This window comes from Helianthus annuus, chromosome 4 (assembly GCF_002127325.2).
Source record: "Helianthus annuus cultivar XRQ/B chromosome 4, HanXRQr2.0-SUNRISE, whole genome shotgun sequence".
NCBI classification, from domain to species: Eukaryota; Viridiplantae; Streptophyta; class Magnoliopsida; order Asterales; family Asteraceae; genus Helianthus; species Helianthus annuus.
In genome coordinates this window covers 171,971,295-171,983,800 of record NC_035436.2, presented here as the reverse complement: position 1 = coordinate 171,983,800, position 12,506 = coordinate 171,971,295, and the positions used below count along the sequence as shown (strand labels likewise).

The 12,506-nt window shown below is 38.1% G+C and overlaps 2 protein-coding genes across 4 annotated transcripts; one reads left to right on the top strand and one right to left on the bottom strand.

Annotated features, from left to right (window-relative positions):
• The first annotated feature begins 1,500 nt into the window (after positions 1-1,500).
• Positions 1,501-3,469, top strand: LOC110936365 (beta-carotene isomerase D27, chloroplastic). 3 transcript variants are annotated; one of them, XM_035988614.1, is made up of 8 exons: positions 1,501-1,658; positions 1,739-1,822; positions 1,891-1,992; positions 2,081-2,162; positions 2,347-2,438; positions 2,526-2,606; positions 2,972-3,040; positions 3,113-3,469. In XM_035988614.1, the coding sequence occupies exons 1-8, from the start codon at positions 1,548-1,550 to the stop codon at positions 3,242-3,244; spliced, it is 753 nt and encodes a 250-aa protein (XP_035844507.1). In that variant the 5' UTR covers positions 1,501-1,547; the 3' UTR covers positions 3,245-3,469. The 3 variants fall into 3 exon arrangements, with proteins under 3 accessions (XP_035844507.1, XP_035844506.1, XP_022034426.1); XM_035988613.1 differs by having other exon boundaries at positions 2,081-2,166; positions 2,351-2,438; XM_022178734.2 differs by having other exon boundaries at positions 2,067-2,166.
• A 16-nt stretch (positions 3,470-3,485) lies between these two features.
• LOC110936364 (DEAD-box ATP-dependent RNA helicase 24) lies at positions 3,486-10,761 on the bottom strand. The gene is made up of 5 exons (XM_022178733.2): positions 9,956-10,761; positions 7,332-8,560; positions 4,890-4,929; positions 4,371-4,743; positions 3,486-3,764 (listed from the first exon to the last, which is right to left on the bottom strand). The coding sequence occupies exons 1-5, from the start codon at positions 10,542-10,544 to the stop codon at positions 3,713-3,715; spliced, it is 2,283 nt and encodes a 760-aa protein (XP_022034425.1). The 5' UTR covers positions 10,545-10,761; the 3' UTR covers positions 3,486-3,712.
• Between the last annotated feature and the right edge of the window lie 1,745 nt (positions 10,762-12,506).

Sequence of the window (12,506 nt, the reverse complement as noted above, 5' to 3'; positions counted from 1 at the left end):
TCATACACACAGTAAGTAAACTGTATTTCGTTTGAATGAGTTTTTATATACACAACTTATTTTGCTTTCTTTTTTGTTTTTTCTGTAATGAATGAATTGTAGCATGTAAAATTAACTTTGATACTTAGAATATTGATGAACAAATCGTATCAAATCCTGTAAACGAACCGGTATCGTATCGGTACCAAATTTACTATACCAAATCATTTTCGGTACCAATTTGGTACCCACCTTTTGGCGTTTTCAGAATCGTTACATTCGGTTCGACACCGGTCTAGCACCATACCTGTATTTATTGATTTTTACCTTCAAATACCATATTGTATTATACCGAGCATTTTCGGTGCCGGTACCTAATTTCGATGATTTTCCGGATCGGTACCTTCGCTGCCGTTACCGATACCGAGCTCATCCATATTTTAATGTGTTAGCACCGTAATAACTGAACTGAAAACAACCGAATTTCCAACGTGTAGGACGTGTGGGTCCTATTATTATATATTAGGTTATTTAAAATCGTTTTTTTATGACGGAGTGACTATCCTTACCACGTCATTTTATTTATGTTTTGATATTCGGTTTCTGTTTGCCGTTGCTGACACGCCTTTTGTAGTCATTGGGTCCCGTCGCAACGCGCGGGCGGAAAATAACTAGTTTTATGATTAAATAAGAATTATCTATAGCATAGAGGCAAACTCACAATTGCAAACTTTTAGCTAATCCTTTTAATTTATTTTTTTTATACTTTTTTACTTAACTAATTTTTAACACTTATTTAACTAAATAACTTTGAACATGTTTAATAAATTAAAATATTAAGTTTAACAATTTAGTTAAATAATTTAAAAATAAAAAAATAACAAAAAGAAACCTAAAATTAATATATTTTAAAAGATTTTAATTACACAATTTTAAATAACAGTTTTTTTTAAATGACAATGTAAACTTTTCGTGATTTTTAAATATACCGTCACGACGTGTTTTATATTAAGTTATGAATTCTCATCGCGAAACACTAGAAATCTCAAGTTATGAATCCCACTAATAAAAGAAAAGGATATGCCGTATTATAAAGAATAATTTTGTAAGGGATATCATTCAATAGTGTTAGAGTAAAATGAAAACTTATACGAGTTGCGAGAGCTTAGAGAACTCGGCTTTACAAAATGTTTTTTCAATTTTTTTTTACCAAAAATCCTAAAAAAATCAACTTTTCCAAAAGTAAAAATTACGGCAGCCGTAAATGCTGTAAAAAGTGAGGTCATGCTTATATCATCAGCTTTTTATAGCTGCTGTAAGGGGCCGAAAAACACTTTCGAAATTTTCTTTCTAATTTCTTTTATGACAGTCTTTTCTAAATTTTAATATAGAGGTGTGAAAAAAAATAAGAGTAAAACTCGCAAAAAAAAAAAAAAAAAAAAAAAAAAAAAAAAAAAAACCGACTTCTGTAAGTTCTCAAAATATCTCGGGAGAATTTTCCATTCAATAAACTTACAACTAATGGTGTCGGTATCCAAAATATCTATATTCCCTCTGAAACACAAGACATGGCTACTCTTGTTCCTCTCCCCTTGCATTCTCTTCTCCACCAAAAGCCACACCTCCAGACCACAAATAATCACCGTCTGTTTCGATTATCTGCTCAATCACGAGAAACAGTATGATATACTACTCTCTACAGTTAGGGTTCTGAATTTGTTAATCGTTTATGAATCCTGACAAACCCTTCCTCCTACAGATAGATCCAGTTTCGAGTGTCCAATACACTCCTGGCGTGCTTGATCATGTTTTCCTCAACTTATTCCGCAATAAGATGGCTCAGGTAACATAACAAAATGAATAATAACCAATTGTGATTTCGTCGTGTTTGTGAAATTGGATTACATACAGGAAGTAGGATGGGATTCGGAGAAACCGGGTTATGATGGATTAATAGACGTAGCCAATCGTCTTATGGTTGCCAGAACCAACTCTGAAACCAAAGATGCAGCTGTATGTTACTTCTAACTAGTAAAATTCTATCTTAATTTCTTAAACACTATTTACATGAATTACATAACTGTCAGGTTCGCATATTAAGATCGCTGTTTCCCCCGTTGTTGTTAGAGCTCTACAAAATCATATTTGCTCCTGTTGCTCAAGGAAAACTTGCTGCTGTCATGGTAGGTGAGTAGTTATTTACAAAACATATTCGACTCGTAAAATGGGACCGTTATGAGGTGGTGTGAAGATGGTTAAACCTACATGTTAATTGATAACTTGATGTTATGAGAAATGTATGTTTTGTTGGTAATTTGAAATGATTCTTAGTAAGTACTAAGCTTGTGAGTCTGTGTTCTCTGGAAGCAAGGGTGACTGCACTATCTTGTCAATGGCTAATGGGTACCTGCATAGTTAACAATGTTGATCTTCCTGATGGATCATCGTTACCAAGTGGGGTAATAGTTTGTTCTTTTTAACGTTTCATTAGTTTAGTCGTCGTTATTTGCACATGTCAACTTGGGTTGTTGTTGTTTTTTATGTAGGTGTTTGTCGAAAGATGCAAGTATCTAGAGGAGAGTAAATGTGTGGGGATATGCGTGAATACATGTAAACTTCCTACTCAGGTCAGCAGCATTTGGTTTTCAGATACAGCATGTAAACTTCCTACGCCCGATTGTTGCCGAGTGTTATGTGCCTTATGTCCTAGGCTTTGATGCAAAACTATTATCGAACCGGGGGTCTCATTGAAAGAAGCCTCTCTATTCCTACGGGATAGGGGTAAGGCTGTCTACATCTTACCCTTCTCAGACCCTACCTTAGCTTTGCTATTGATAGGATTTACCGAGCATGAGGATGATACAACTGTTTCATTGGAACAATCTACCAGTTTTGGGATTGATCTCTGAGAATGGATCAGATTGCACTGTAGAATTGATATTTTGTATATTTGTTGGCTGACTGGCTGACTGTAACTAGATTCGGTTTGCAGGAGTTCTTTATGGATCACATGGGAGTTCCTCTTCTAATGGAGCCAAACTTCAGCGATTATAGCTGTCAGGTAAAGAACTCTACATCTTGTTAGCTCATTGTCTCGTCTTTGGCCTTCAACTAACAATGAGTCGACGTGCAGTTCAAGTTTGGAATTTCTCCACCGGAAGATGATAGCACTTTGAAGGAACCTTGCCTGGAGGTGTGTCCCAATGCCACCCGTCGCAGAACAGCAGCGACCAACACACATGAAATGAAATGTCCAAAGGCATAAAAAAGTAATATCTGTGACGGACAACTTTGCTACATTTCTTCCGATACGAGGATGCCATGTAGATTCGACTTTGCATAGGTTGTCCTTATGCGCAGACCATTAGAAAATGGGCAGAATTCTAGATACCTAAACAACTGATAAAATCAGAGAAAAATACAACTGAAACTGTATAAACAATGTATAGATTTTGTTTATTTTCTCGATAATCATTTCTGTAACCTGTAATGCGGTGATACTAGAATAAGATGAAGCCATACATATTAAAGTACTGAAATGTGGTGATGCTGGAATAAAACAAAACCATACCAAACTGAAGTATTTTGACAACTACCTAACAAACTATCACCAGTAACCAAACTGTCGGATAAATATAAATTGTAAGTGGCAACTACATATGTGAAACCAAAATGTAAAACAATAAGATGTGTTAAGTCACATAACATACAAGCTTATCAGTCCACTTGCGGTTCAGCGGTCCCAACCAGAAGGCCGCCTCCTTTCTCTAGGCCGGTCTTTTGACCTGCACAAAGCATAAGTGGTTAATGAGACAACCAAGCCTCAATGTAGCATTTTCAACTCAGTTCACTTACAAATAGTATGCTTCTGCTATTTTCTCATATGGGTTAAAAGTCACAAAATGTCTATTTTTGATGCGACTAATTATTAAAAAAAATGAAATATGACTAAAGAAGTCTGCATGACCCGGCACGTTTAACCCATTACCCAACCCACCCACTTGTGACATCCATAGTTGTTAATAGCGATGATAGCAAGCGCTATAGCGTATAGCGTAGCGCTAGATCATCGCTATCTAATGTTTAGCGCTCAATAGTGTAAAATAGCAACAATTAAGGTCTTTTTTTATAAAGTAATTAATAACCAAATTTTTTGGCATTTTAATTGACCAAACAGCTGTATCTTCACTAATTGCATCAACAAAACCCTAATTAAAAAAAAAATCTCTAATACGTTATCACTAAACATCAAATAGCGCTCGCTATCGCTACGTAGCGTATAGGTAGCTTGTCGCTATTTACCGCTATTCGCTATCAATAACTATGGTAACATCTAATATAACCCAACAATATTAACTAAATGAGAAGGAAGTTCAAATTAGGAAAATCACCTCTCAGAACTCCCTTGGCTTCCATGACCGGTGTTCTGATTAGCGGTATTGCCAGGTGGCATGGGAGTCAAACTTGGAGAAATGGTGGTAGTGGGAGGTCGTGCTTCTCCACCTATGGAACCACCAGAAACAAAACCAGGCAAAACCATTTTCTTGTTACTGTTGATTAATCCCTGATTTTGAGAATTCGATGAAGCAGCAACAAAGCTGCTTTTGAACTGAGCCATAACTCCTGTTTTAAGTGAATTAACAGCTGAACTACGACCAGTTGATGAAGCAGCTTTGGGTTCTGAATTGTATCCTATCCCCAAACCAAAATCCACACCACGCACACCTCGATTGCCACCTCCCCTTCCTTTTGCCCTTTTCCCACCTGCACAAATATGAAACAAATTAAAATGATGATAATGACTTCACCCAGTAAAAAGTGAAAATGTATGCATACAGTTCGGCCATATGGTAATAAAGCATGCACAATATAAAAAATAATATTAACAAAAAAGAAAAAGAAAAAAATACCTCCTTTTCTCGCGTCCCGTTTGGATCTATACCTCCCATCCTGAAAAGTTAAGATAAAAAACATTACTCACAAACGATTTTGTATGATTTTTCATGAAGAACAGGCACTGTTACCGTTTATGATATATATTGCACTTCACAGTTGTATTCAAGAATAAGAGAAAAACACATAAATAGTTCTTTGTATAAGATAATGCCCATTAAAACATGTGCAGGTGAACAAACAATAAGTGTGTCTGATTACAATTAGTGTGAAAAAAACCAAGATTTTCTCCTTGATTAAGCGATCTGACAACACTAAGAAACTTGTTAACATTTTGTTTGCAAGAAGATATGATACGAACCCAGCTAATCAGCCAAGTGGGTTTAGTGGGTGAGTGAGTTAGTGGGTGTTTAGGGAGAAACTGCAGCTTAACTGCCCCTGTTTTTCCTATGTATTTCCTGTTTTAGGCTGTTTATTTCTGTTCTTGTTTTATCTAAATTACCTAAGTACTGTTTGTACCAGAGAATTGCCCTTCTCGAATCGGGCCGACTAGTGAAATTTCCTTTTGTTTGCATCTTATTTTCAGGTTCTATCAACTGGTTCCATTGCCGGGAAACCATGGCGCCTCAAACCCGAAGTACCCCAGATCCCAACCCATCAAGTTCCGACCTTGTGGCTGCCCAACTAGCAGCCATAGCATCTTCTATGGAGTCCTTGCAGAATGAAGTTGCTGCCCTCAAAACGCAGAACCAAAAGAAAGAGATCGCACAGCGGTTTCAACCAATTTGATGATGAGGAGTCCTCGTGGGGCAACAACCGCCGTTACCGTCCCACAACAAAATTGAATTTCCCAAATTCAGTGAAAGGGATCCACGGGGGTGGACCCTTAAGGCTGAGAAGTATTTCCGGTACTAGCACATACCGGAAGAGGAGAAGGTGGATGTGGCCTCGATGCATTTGGAAGGAGACGCATTAGACCTTTACTCCTGGTTGTCCGCTGATCAGGAAATCAAATATTGGAAGACCTTGTTAGTGCGTTTAAAAAAAAATTTCGGTCCTGCTGAGTTTCAGAATCCAGACGAAACTCGCCAAGAATTCGCAAAGCGTTCTTTTCAGGTCACGAACTGGCCCGAGCACTGTCTATTGGGAGTGTTTCTAAACAGCCTCAAGGAGGAATTAAGAGCAGATGTGCGGATCCAAAAGCCCAGAACGGTGTACAAGGCCATGAGCATTGCTCATGAGTTTGAATCAAAGGCTGATTCCAATCGATCAAGATCAAACTCGAAGCAGACTGCTGTCAAAAGAGCCCCTGTGACCACCGCTCCAGCAATTACCACTTCTCCGGTTCGCATTTCGGAGGCAGAAAAACAGGCCAGGTACATCAAGGGTGAGTGTTTTCGGTATGGGGGAAATTATGGGCCGGGGCATAGATGCAAAACTAGCTCGCTACAATTGTTAGAAGCGGGTGATCAGAATGTTAAAGAACTCGTGGAGACTGAAGAAGAAGCTGAAGACATAGCCCAGATTAGCCTACACGCCCTCATAGGCACACCACACCACCCGGCATTGATAGTCTATGGTTCCATCAATAGTTTTAAGGTATCAATTCTGATTGACTGTGGTTCAACCCACAATTCCATCACAGCCTCCTTGGTTCCTAAAATTGGTTTATCAACTTGTGAAGTTGTTCCCTTTGGAGGGAAGATTGGCAATGGGGATATCATTCGCTGCAGCCAAGTTTGTAAGGATGTTGTGCTACATATAGCCGACCTCCAAATAACTCAAAACTTTTATCCATTCTCGTTGGGAGGGGCAGATGTGGTCCTGGGTATACAATGGTGGGCTACCTTGAACACAGTGCAAGCTAATTGGAGCAAAATGTTTTTAAAATTTACTTTAGGGGGCCGAGATTATAAACTGCAGGGAATGATACCCGAGACTCATAATTCAGCAACATTCCATCACTTGACTTCGAGCCATTCGAGAAAAAATCAACAGCAAGAGTCGGTGGCCGACTTGAGGGCAAGTCGCTTTTCCAGGTGGGATGTAATGATATGAACCCAGCTAATCAGCCAAGTGGGTGAGTGGGTTAGTGGGTGTTTGGGGAGAAATAGCAGCTTAACTGCCCCTGTTTTTCCTATTTATTTCCTGTTTTAGGTTGTTTATTTATGTTCTTGCTTTATCTAAATTACCTAAGTACTGTTTGTACCGGAGAATTTCCCTTCTCAAATCGGGCCGACTAGTGAAATTTCCTTTTGTTTGCATCTTATTTTCGGGTTCTATCAAGTTATCTCATAAACACTTTGTTAAATTTCAGGAGCAGATAGCTAAGTTTAGAAAGTTGCCATTTTTGTTAAAAACACTACTTGTTTAGCGGTACTACTCCTAAGCACATATGACATGACCTACAATGAAAAACAAAACAATATTTATGTAGTATAAAGACAAAAACAAGTTACCTTCATAGCAAGGTCCATTAGCTCCACTGACACATTTTGACCAGCTGCAATCAAGCTGTTGACCAACTCTCCAGCAAAACGGGCCTCTTTATGTGTGATAAGAGTGTAAGCAGTTCCATCTTTGTCACCAGCGCGGCCCGTTCTCCCAATTCTATGCACATGCATGTCCATATCTCTAGCAATATCAAAATTAACCACCGATTTAATCGATTTAATGTCAAGACCACGAGCAGCAACATCAGTCGCAACAAGAACATGGTATGTTCCCGCTTTAAATTTTTGCAATGTCTCCATACGAGATGCCTGATCTTTATCACCATGAAGGGCAGCAACTTTAAACCCTTTTTGCGATAACTGGCTTTCTATCTCATCAACCGTTGCCTTTTTTGAAGCAAAAACCAAAACATCACCATTATCAATCAGTTCCGGTAGCTTTTCAAGCAGCCAATTCAACTTTTCTGAATCAGAAAGAAGTACTTGAACTTCTTGGGTGATATCTTCGTTAGCCATCCCGATCTCACCAACAGTAACTCTCACGGGATCAGTAAGTGTTTCTCTAGCAAGCTTCTCAATTTTTCTAGGCATTGTCGCTGAAAAAAGCAACGTTTGACGATCCGGCCGGATTTGACCGACGATTGACCGAATTTGTGGTTCAAACCCAAGGTCAAACATTCTATCAGCCTCATCAAGAACCAAATAAGTAGCTCTCGACATTGTTAGCGCCTTCATCTTTAGCATGTCTATTAACCTCCCAGGTGTAGCAATAACAATTTCACATCCTGACTTCAGTTCTTTAAACTGCTCGAGCTTCGACATCCCACCGTAAACCGCAGACACACGAATACCATACGCTTTTGCAAATTTCTTTGACTCTAAATATATTTGGTGTGCAAGTTCTCTTGTAGGTGCACAAACTACTCCAATGGGCCCCTCCTCTTTAGCCAATTCAGGTTGATCCATAATGTGTACAATCATAGGAAGAACAAATGCTGCGGTCTTCCCTGAACCAGTTTTTGCAATGCCAATAATATCTCTACCAGATAGCACAACTGGCAAAGATTGGCACTGTATTGGAGTAGGCTTTTCGTAAGCTTGTTTTGCAATTGCTTTCATCAACTCTGCAGAGAATCCAGCTTCTGCAAATGTTTTTATTGGCCTTGGAACGTCAAAGCCTGCAACACGGATTGCTAGACTCTTTCGATACTCTGCAACATCTTGCTCACTCATACCTGGTTTAAAAATAAGTAAAGCTTTAATTAATGATGATGGGTTATGTTAATATATATACACTCTTATAATATATATACACACTCGTATCAATACGTATATACTTTCAGTGAAATAACCAAAAAAGGTTTGGAATTGAATACACGAATTACTTCGAGGAAAACTTTTACAGTTTCATGAGTTGTCGGCTATTATAGCATGTATCTAGACTTATACTAATCTTGGTTTGAAAATGCCCGCATCAGAAGCCCATAATGCGCGATGTGCACGATGCGCTGATGAGATCGCGTCAGGTGATGCAATGCACTACGATTACATGAGATGAAGATGACGCTCTAAATCGCACAATGCGCTTCTGATGCGCTCACATGATGCGCCCTGATTCACACATTTTTCCTGAAATCAACCACTATAGAGTAAAATTGTACAATGAGCTTGTACAATGTGCTTAATAAGCTTGTACAATGAGCTGATGAAGTTGTTAAGTGAATTCCTACATAGATTACTTGTACCTTTGACCACCTGGACACATAAGAGTTCAAGGCTTATTTTGGTTATGTTGAACTTCTTTGATGGTACCGGAGCTATTTTTTTTTTGTATTTATTTATTTTAATCTCTAAATTTTAGTGTTTTAACAAGTTAAAATACTATCTCTAAATAATTTTTTAAATAACAAATGCCTCGCATACGTGATGCGCTCGCATCACCCATTGCGCATCGGCATTTGGGATCAAAACGCATCGGAGCACATCGCGCATTTTAAAACCAAAATAATAATAGGGATTAAACGTTATAGCTAGATGGCAGTGTCGTAATGTCTTCCAAATGTCACGTAGGCATGTCCTGATCTTTTATACGGGTTTCATAACAAATGTGTAAATTGTAATGGATCACAACTTTAAGGTAAAAAATAGCGTTTATTTATTTGCTACTTGAGTTGCAGTTAATGATTTCTAATCAATTATTGGTCGTTTGAGATAGTTTACCCAATTCTCTTGGGTTTCATCTTTTATTAATGCTACTGGATTCATTCTGATGATCTGATCATACACCAATCAATTCAAGATACTTTAGTATGAAGTGTTTTGGTTTTATATACAGTTTCTTGTTCTATACTTCTACATACATTAGGATTTTCATCTTCTAATATCTACAGATTGTAATCATCACTGCTTACTGACTACTCACTGACGACAGCATATGTATATCGAGTTTGTTGAGAGTTCTCTCTAAGCAACAAATCTGTTATGCACAATCATCTAAGCAGTATTGCGGTATTGCCTAAGAAACACTAGTCTTAGTTTGTCTATGTGCTTAACCAATACATACAAAACACTAAACACAAAAGCAACATATTCACAGATTGTGAAATGGGTGTTACTGTTTAGACATATACCTGATACGGATGGTTTTTCTTCATAAAAATCTTTATTAAACGGTTCATAATCAATCAAACTATGATCCAAAGCAGCAATAGGCTCAATCTTCTTCTTATCAACAACAATAGGATTATCATCAGAATCATACTCCAGCATTCCAGCATCCACAGCCTTAGCAGCAGCATAAACCTCCTCATCCGAATTATAACCAGCATGAAGCGCATCAGACGCCAACGTCAAACCGATATCCTTCTTCGCTCTCAAATAACTCTCCATCGGATCATCCTCCTCGTCATCTCTATACTTATCCGCCTTCTCTTTCGCCTTCGGAACCACCGGCGCCCTCATCTCCTCATGAATCCCTTCCATAAATGCATCCAGCGGATCAATTTCACCGTCGTCTGCTCCTCCGTCGTTATTAACCGCGTTGTTGCCGGATTCTTCGTACTCTATGTTGTCGAGATCGGTGTCTTCGTAGTGGTCATGGCCGCCGCCGCGGGATGACGGAGGAACGTAGAGTCGTTGAGGTGCGTCAGGTCGCTCGAAGCTGTATGTGGATTGCTTATTGATGCCGAAGCCTTCGAATCCGAACTTTCTCTTTGACATTGAAAGGAAAGGAAACGAAACCCTAGGTTGTTTGTTTGTTGTATTGAGATGAGAAGGGTGGGAATAAACCCTAGCTTTGGTGGTTTTATGAAGGGTTTATAGGTTGAGGTTTGGTTTGGTGTGAGAGTGTAAGGTGACGACGGTGGTGATAATCGGCGGTGGGGGTTGGACCTAGAGGCAGAGGGAGATTTTATTCGTTGAAAATTGGGAAATTATCTCCGATATGCATTTTTATTTTCTGATTTTGTTATAAAAAATAAAAAATAAATAAAAAATCTTGAGTAAGTTACATTACTTGTTTTTCTTTTTCTAACGGCACCTGAATTGAAGACTAACCGGTATGGTGAGCCTCATCCTTAAAGAATGGGAGATCACGTCACTGTCATGTAAGCGGTGGCCTAAAGGGGATGGACCTATTGGGTGGAGATGAACCCCTTTATATATATATGTATGTATGTATGTATAGATGTGTGTGGGAGTGAGGGGCGTCGAACCCGGCTTGTGGAGGACGGAGATGACGGGCCTGGCCCGGCGCCGGAGCAACGGGGTGGGGAAGACGGGGCGGCGAGATGGGGACGGCCCCCATACCCTTTAGTCTTACATAGATTTGAACTTGCATTTTCTCTAAAGAAGTTTTGCGTCTTGCTACTCGGCTACAACCCAAGTATTACTTGTTTGGTAATCTCTAAAGAAGTTTTGCGTCTTGCTACCGAGCTACAACCCAAGTATTACTCGTTTGGTAAAATTCTCCCTTCAAGTTTAATTTCTTGTTTATAAGACTATAAGACTATGCAATATTATTATTTTATCAATTCAATTCTAACATTGTCTATTTTTCCTGTTAACTATTTTAAAAGTTGATCTAACATTGTCTATTTTTCCTGTTAACTATTTTAAAAGTTGATAAAAACACTTTTTATTTGAAAAATATATTTACACACACCCTTTACATGAATATGAAAAAACTAAAATTGCCTAAAATTTTAGGGTTTTAGTAAAACTTGAACCAATTGTTAGGATTTAATATGACATATATAAATGTAGACACATGTTTGATATATAATACTAGTTGGAATTCACTTATGTTGAATGTGACAAGTAACTCAACAATTGGGGTTGAGTTTTTTTATTATATTTTTTTGTGTCAAATTGACATGGGTTTTTTTACCAATCTTGCGATTTTGGGGAAAAAAAAAAGGAAATCGATGTTTTAGTGATCACCTTCTTCAACCCAATATCTCTATAATATGTCTCTATGATTCCTCACTAGTCCAGAGTAGTGATCACCTTCTTCACTGGCTACACCAGGTAAATAGCTTTGCTTTTTCTTGATCACCACTTTATCACAATAATGACCAGTCTCCTAACACTATCTCCCAATAGTGTTTGTATAACAATAACAAACCAATGGTAAGATCCCTTGCAAAATATATCACTTAACTCGCTAGTGATAAACTCATAATTACAATATTTGAATATTTGAGTTAAAGCACTTCTTTTTGTTTTTTGGTGTTCAATCTCTCCTCGATTAGATGTGTAAGGTAAATAAAGCGATACTGATTAGATGTGTATTTGGAAGTGTTATGATCAAAAGGGGTAAGTGAAAAACGTTGGGAAAGACTTTTATTTGTAAGCAAGACACATAAACCAAGAAAACAAACTATGCCCAATCAGGTCGATCCCATAGTTGATCCATCAACCGTAGATCTCTCAGTTTTTGTCTTTTAGTTCATCTTAAATATTGAACATTGTATAAGACTATAACCTGCCATCAACACCTTTTACGCATTCATGCCTCTGATTTTTTACTTTTCAAAGCAACCATTTGACATCTATTAACTTAGACATTTGCTTTTCAAAGCATGGTTGCTTTCTCTCCATTTATGGAACATTTGTCTCCTACCATGATTACATCCACAAATGGAAAGAAAACAACTAGATACTTGATACGTGGTTGAAACC